This window comes from Centruroides vittatus, unplaced genomic scaffold (genome assembly GCF_030686945.1).
Source record: "Centruroides vittatus isolate TY-2023 unplaced genomic scaffold, ASM3068694v2 contig_341, whole genome shotgun sequence".
Lineage (NCBI taxonomy): Eukaryota > Metazoa > Arthropoda > Arachnida > Scorpiones > Buthidae > Centruroides > Centruroides vittatus.
In genome coordinates, this window is record NW_027122166.1 from 153,945 (window position 1) to 161,959 (window position 8,015).

The following is an 8,015-nucleotide window of genomic DNA, read 5'->3' on the forward strand; positions in this document are numbered from 1 at the left end:
GGCCATCCGGCCGTCTGCGGAACAGTTCACTAGCCAATACGTCGTGTTTTTTACTTTATGCAATTTTGTTCTAAAAGCTCTTCTCACTGAAGAGACAAATTGAGATGGCACGTGACATACCAAAAAAATTTGACTGAAAACTTGGAATTGGCAATTTTTAATGGTAGTAATTAGTCGAAAAGCTTCAACCAGCGGCGCTCACAGACTACAAAAAAAGAGGAGAACAAGACATAAAAAAAAGACATCGTACATTATGCAAGAAGCTTCAAACTCTATAAAAGAAAGAAAGATGGCGGCGCACATACTACCAATAGTATTGTGATGGACTGAGCTATGATTTTAAAATACAGTGGTGCCTCGTATAATGTACGCCTCGAATAACGGACGCTGCGAACAACGGACTTTCTTTTTGGCCGTTACGTGACTCGAGCAACGGACTGGCTGCGAACAACGGACTTTCCGGCATAATTGGTGACTGCTCCACGGGTGCGTTCTTTAATAGCGGTCGCTCTGCGTCTCCGCTACTACGGGAGTGCGCTGCTGTTTGTAGGCATTTAGGAACGACGGTGAAAGAAAGAAAGATGGCGGCGTCCGCGCTATCGATAGTGACGTGATGGAGGAATCTGTGTATTCTAAAATAAGAGCTTTTAAAAGGCAAAAGAAGGGTTCCAATTGTAAAATTTAACCATAAAAGGGATTATTTGTTGAAAGAGCATACAAAATAGCCTCGAAAAAAACTTCGTAAAGACACTTACATCACCGCGTGCGCTAACTCGCGCTTTCACAATTTCTAAATTCTCATTCATAAATCCACATAATGGACCCGGAAACGAAACCATCTGAGCCATGGAGGACGCCATGTTGCTTTCCACCGTAAACTACTACTACAAACGGCCGTTTTTGCCGTTCGACGGCGCGCACTCCCACCGAAATTTAGGAACGCGTCCGCAGGAATTTTTAAACGGATGTCGCTCGCGTGGAGTTACGCGGAGGAATAAAAGAACGCACCCTAGGACCTTGTTATCAACCTTCTAGAATTGCGAGATGGCGGCGTTCGACGTCCGATGTTCACGTTTTGGGCTGAAAACATCGGCCGCAACCTCTCTATTACATATCATAATTTTAAAATGTGTGACGTTAATAATGCAGTTGTATTATTGAAATTTCAAGTAATTTTTTTAAAAAATGCGGCGAATGAAGTCTAAATAATTTTTTTAATTCTATTATTTGTTAATACATAAATAGAATCGTAGATAAGTTTGGCGTATTTTGGGCTCTTCAGGGAATTTGAGTCTTCCTGCCGAAGTTTTAGAAACTTTTATTTATATTTCAATAGCAGTTCATTAAAATATTTACTAATTAATTTATTAAATTTTAATTAAAGATTTATCAAAATAAAAAAGTTACGAATTTTGTTGCATTATTTTATTTTAAACTTTTCTCCTCAAACACTCCCCAAATCGGCGGAAGGTTATCGAATCTAAAACAGATAAAATATGAAAATAATAGGAAAATAAATTATAAAAAATATTCAAAGATTTAATATATATAAAAATTCACTTAAAATTATGTGAATTTACACAAATAATTTAAAATAAGTAAATTACTTTCATATCTCTATTTTGCCGCGGAAGGATACAACCTATTGTCGTCCAGCTTGTAATTTGGTTTGGTGGAGAGAAGAATGAGGTACGTAAGAGATTTTTCGCGACGAAAAATTAACTTGCGAAATCTATTTAACCCGATTGAATGTTATATTATTAATTAAAAATGGTATACAAATCGACTTGATTAACGAATTAACCCCATAAATCGAAGGCATTAAGCGTAATTAACTTGTAAAGTCGGACACGTGTTAGGCCTAGTGGCCACCATGATGGTGATGCCTTTTTACTTTGAATTAGTCTGTTTTTTTATTCGAAAGCTTAATGATTGAGTAAATATATGCTACAGATTAATTTATTAATGTTCTTTATAGTTCTTTAAGACTTCAGAAGCGGTTGGCTGCTGCCGTATTGAAGTGTGGACGTAATAAGGTCTGGTTGGATCCTAATGAGACTAATGAAATTACAAATGCTAACTCGAGTAAGTACATAATTTTATTAATTTAACATTAAAATGTGGAAAAAATATTCCATTTTTAAAGATTGTTCGATGTTTTTGGACTTGATCACATGACTTGCCATTGTGTTGGTCACGTGACTTGGATTGAGAGACCAAAAATACCAATTTTTGTTATTATTTATAAAACTTGTGTTAGATCGTTCGATTTGAATTATATAATTGTAGAATATTTTACCATAAACTCTTGCCTACTAGAAAGCAAAACTTCACAAATAATCATTTTCTTTGATTGAAAACTAACAACTTTTTCCTTTTCAAATAATTAAACCAAAGACAAAGAAACATATTGCTAATTTCTTTGCATGAATGTGAACATTTCTATTAATGCATCAAAGATTGAATTCTTGGCAGTTTGCTTTGTGCAGCTGTATAGACATTTATGTAGAATAATTAGATGAACAATACAATACAATATTGACAGCAGTAACAGTTTAGGAAAATGTGTGGGCAGTCTGGTTGTGAAAAGATAGAAAAGCCTCTTAATCGATTGTTTCATGTCTGAAGATTGTCTGTTATACCCCGTTTGCACCGAGCATTTCAATCTAGATTGTGACCAAGGTCAACGACTATGCCTTGGTGCGACCTCCCTTGACACTTTCAATCTCGACTGAAACGAGGTTCAATTGCAATTGACTCTAGAGTTCTTGAAACTAGATCCAGTCATAAGAGAGATCCCACAATCCCACACACGCAAGAAAATACAAGATGGCGGCAGAATACGTGTCAGGCTATCGACAGAGAAATAAAAAAGATACTGTGTTTGGAGAGACGATGACATCTATCTATTATTAGATAAATGGCCAAAAAAAGTACTGTATTTATTTCTAACCAAAACTTCCATTTTGTTTGTTGGTGTTTGTGACTTACTGCATAGTTATGTCAGTTTTATCATTGCGTATAATAGTTGGGTTGTTCTCAAGTGGACTGCTTGTGCGAACAGCACGACGTTTGACTAGCGACAGTCACAATCCAGATTGTAGGTAAATCGAGATCGAAGTGAGTCGTGGATTGTATGCGAACGTAGTATTAAGGCTCTATTCACAGTACTGAGCCATTTGCAGTCCATCAATTATTTATTGATTTTGTACGGTGTACATATTTATGTTGGGACAAACTTAAGTATTGCTCTGTGTAAGTATGTATGTCGTACACAATTGATAAATATTTGACTGGACTGTGAACAGCTTGGTGTAGTGCAGATGGGGCCTAACTGAGTCAAAAACATTGCATTTTCCTAAATTGTTACCACTGTCAAAGGTGTACTAAGTCTCTGTGGAAAGAATCAACTTGGATATTAACTAATCAGCATCAGCCATTGATCACTTAGTTGTGGCAAATTATTTGTTTCTTACTCATTTGTTAAACATGTCACCGACATTGTGAAATCCCCAAACACTGTTTATATTCTTTTATTGGAATATGAGAAGTTCATTATAGTAGTTGTTAAATGCATGATTGTTTACAGTTTTACATTCTATAAAAAGTTAACACAATTAATGGAAAAGTCATTCTGGCATTTAGTTGAGAGAAAGTAAAATTCACACATTGCCTGACATTAAGCGAAAAGTACTGACATCATTAGGGAATGTGCTGATTAGTTTAATGAAGTGACATCACATGTGACATTAATCTCAAGTGGATTCTTTCCGTAGACAGACAAAATATATTAGCTAATTTGATTTATGTTAAGTACAAGGTTAGACTCTCCATTTATTGGATTTTTTTTTAATGTGAAATGATGTTTGCTATTTGAATTGCATCCAACCCTTGTAACAAACAGGTTTCATTGCTAAAATAATATAAGAAAAGAATACTGAATAGTCTTGATAAATTTCTATATAAACTGGAGCTTTCCTACAGGATCGGTATCAACTCTTATGGGGTCAATAAAAAGTTTGAAAGTGAGACTATAAGAAAATTAAAGTACATATTGCGCATGCGTATGTAATATTTTAGTATTTTTTAGTTATTTAGTAAATTTGAATTTATTAATTTTCTAAATTATTTAGATTTTTAAAAATATATTAAAGAAATAATTGTGTGTGTATTTAAAGGAGTCAATGGAAAAAGTTGCACCCCTGATCTAACATCTATAAACATCTCAAAGCCTGATGTTTTTAATAATAAACCAAACAATCACCATAATGAATCAGGCTACTTTACTGCTGCTATTAATAATTGACTATAATAATACCCCTGATCTAAAGAAGATTAAACAAACATAAATACCTTCAACTTGGTTTTTTAACAAAATTGTTATCTTTTAGGATTAGATGATGACAACATAAGTGAAATCAGCTGTTACATAATGTTCTTAATACTTATTTTATTTGGTAAAAATTAAAAATTTTGGTTTTTTAAATGAAATAATTTCTTTTACTCATTCCCATTGTGAGATTGATCGGGCCCAAAATGGAGGCGAGATTTGATCAGTGAGGAGGGGCTCAATATATTTACTCAGATCCTTACTAAAAAATTTTGATGTTTTTTTCTGCCTGGGTCTTTCCCAGAGTAGAAGGCTGACACCTTATTTGCCTTGGCTGCATTACCTTTTGTGATTGGTGCAATACAAGCATTATTCTGACACAAACTAATATATATATATATATATATTTGTTTTTACAGTAACATGTGGGTGATCTGCCAAGGGGATGTCTTCCAGGAGAACTTTCTAAAGTAAACTAGCTTATATTTAGGCATTACAAGCATGAAGAAAATCCAGAAAACTCCATAAGGCTAGTCTGTTGGTGATGTGCAAACCTGTGGCCAACTACCAGTGTTCAGTGATTTTATCCACTCAGCACTGGTGGGCACCTGACACAAACTGAGTATGATTAGATAGGTGAAGAATGAGTAATGCCAAGCAGTTTGTTGAGATAAAATAAGGTTAATTTAATAATTAGATCTAAATTAATTTGGCTAGAAGTAGGCAAGCTGCCATTAGTTTACTAGAGGTACTAGTCAAACAGTGACCCAGGGGGAGTAATTGGAAGTGTAACTGCACAGTAAGCAGGAATTGTGGGTTAGTATCCTGCTCATGACTTAAATAAAAGTTCTAAAAGAAAAGATTCAAATTTAATTTATTATTATAAACACCAAAATTACCATGAGATTATTAAATTAGCCATATAGCCCGATAATATGGCAGATTGTTTGGCATTACTTAAAAATTGGGTTTGTGGCTTTATTGTTTATATATGAAGAATGATTATTTAAAAATAATGATAAAAATGACAGATTTCTCATTTGGGTTTAAAATTATTTTAAATATGTAATTTTTCATCATCAAAAATACTGATGCCTATTCACTACTGTCTTTGTAGCTTTTTTTTTTTTTTTTTTTTTGGTCTGAAAATGGTCAATTTCAGGGTTATTTGCATGTAAAATTAATGGCAAAGTGGTTTTGCAGTTTAAGTAATAATCCTATTTGGTCTTATGGTGGTGTAGTAAGCTACTCAGCTGATGTCCTGTAGCTCTGGGTTTAGACCCAGATCCATATAGCAGTCAGGACCTGCTTGTTATGACTTGAGGCTCGCATCTGTAAATTTCTATTTATTGTTGGTAGTGTGGATTATAATATTGTTGGCTAGTGCTTTTACAGATATGCTAGATTATACAAAATTACATAATTGATGTAATTTTAGCCAACCATACAATGCCGGCATCTTGTATTGTTTGATTCATTGATTGCTTTGTCTTCAAAATTGTATTTGGCTCTTAATTAACATTTATTTCTCGTAATAAATCACATGCTGCTTGAGTGCTATATTATTTCACATAATCCATGCTGTTATTTGTCTTAAATACAATAGTCTTATTTCTTAAATAGGACAGAATATTCGAAAGTTAATCAAGGATGGTCTGATAATTCGTAAACCTGTGGCTGTTCACTCCCGTGCCAGAGTCAGGAAAAATACTGAAGCCAGGAGGAAGGGAAGACACTGCGGACCCGGAAAGAGGAAAGGTACCGCTAACGCCCGTATGCCAAAGAAGGTGATATGGATCCGGAGAATGAGAGTTTTACGTCGTCTGTTGAAGAAATACAGAGATGCAAAGAAAATAGATAGACATTTGTAAGATAACATTTATCATCTTATAACTAAATAGATTTATTATTCCAAATTGAGAACCTGGTTGATAAACTATTTTCTTCTGTGTTTACATTGCTAGAGTATTTAGCATTTTAATAATTAGGTTACTAAAGCACTTGACATTTATAGAGATGAATTTGATATATGCCTGCTCTGTGCAGGTAATCAAATTCAGTTTAAATTTATAGTTCATACTTCACTGTTTCCACATTAGATCTTACTTTTCTTTTAACTTGTTTCTCTTTTCTGAAAATTAACATTGTTCTGTGTTTTCAAGATATCACGATTTGTACATGAAGGCCAAGGGTAACGTCTTTAAGAACAAGAGAGTTTTGATGGAGTTTATCCACAAAAAGAAGGCTGAGAATTCACGTCTCAAAATGCTTGGGTAAATATTGGATTCTCTGCCTTTTTATTTATTTCATTCTGTAGGAGTTCATATTTGCATACTTACATTCTCTTGCTACATCTAATTTTAGTGACCAGGCTGAAGCAAGAAGGCAGAAGGTTCGTGAAGCCAGACGCAGACGTGAGGAGAGACTTCAGCAAAAGAAGGCAGAACGTCTGCAATCTTACGAAAAAGAAGAAGAAGCTACAAAGAAATAATGATTCTTTGTATACTGAAAAGTAAATAATAAAATTTGTAATATGTCAATTTGTTTTCATTTCTACATGTTTGAACAAGAATTGTCACATAACAAAAAGTCATCTTTTATCAATAATATGAAGTTTAATGGTGATAAGTCTTAGAATTTAAATTATGTCCGTTCAAGTAAATTTTCCAAACTTCAGCATCTCTGTTCCATGGTGTTTCCCTCTATGTGTACGAAGATTCAAGAAGTTTTTATCGGAAGTAAACATTTTTGACATTTACAATTATAATAAATTATTGAATTTATATATTTTTGGATTCGTCCTGAAGAGAAGAATACGTTTATCACATACTCATGACAAAAGAAATATTACAAATGCAAGTCTTAATTAATGTTTCATATTGTTAAATAACTTTAGAAATATTGTTTAATTATCTCTGTAGAATATTGTTAGACTGTATTATTATAGATATTTTAATTGTATATATGTAATATTGTAGTGTATATTAATTAATTATATTAATTGTCATGGTTCAAAACATCATTAACAATTTTTTGGATAGTTCTTTTATTATTTTGGATGAGGTAAAGGAATATTCCATAAACAGGCACCTTAGTTTTAGAGAAAATATTAAATACATTACTGAACAAATTGCCAAAATAACAGGCATGGCAGAATCTGCATTACGTGAACATACTATGACAGATTCTATTGAGAAAAAGTTAGCCCTCCTGCCTACTAAGGAGGACCTGCAACAAATTATTATTGCAGAAGGAAACAAAACTGTGGCAGCTATTACTGAAGTAAAGAAAGTTAAAGGTCGGCAAGAGTTCTCTACTGCCCCACTCTATAGCATCATACTTAAATCTGGTATAGGTGTAAATCCAAAGCAAGGAATCAACAACAATAAACAAAGTAAAGATGTTCTTTAGGTATATCACAAAAGTAATGATAAAAATAGTGACAACACCCGAAAACTAATACAAGAAAATATACAACCCTCCAAACTTAGGATAGGTGTTGAATGTATAAGGTTCTGGTGGGGTGGCCATTGACTTAAACAATAAACAAGACACTGAGATATTTGAACGGACCATACATGAAATAGTTCTGAATTAACTACTAGGAAACTAAAGAAGGGAAAACCTTATGTTGTTATTTATTCAGTCCATAAACAAATAGCTCAGGAAAGCATAAATAAACTCA

The 8,015-nt window shown here is 33.5% G+C and overlaps 1 protein-coding gene across 1 annotated transcript; it reads left to right on the top strand.

The window, feature by feature from the left end:
* The first annotated feature begins 1,574 nt into the window (after positions 1-1,574).
* Positions 1,575-6,870, top strand: RpL19 (ribosomal protein L19). Its single transcript, XM_067268831.1, has 5 exons — positions 1,575-1,689; positions 1,979-2,085; positions 5,954-6,197; positions 6,493-6,603; positions 6,695-6,870. The coding sequence occupies exons 1-5, from the start codon at positions 1,685-1,687 to the stop codon at positions 6,819-6,821; spliced, it is 594 nt and encodes a 197-aa protein (XP_067124932.1). The 5' UTR covers positions 1,575-1,684; the 3' UTR covers positions 6,822-6,870.
* The last annotated feature ends 1,145 nt before the right edge of the window (positions 6,871-8,015 follow it).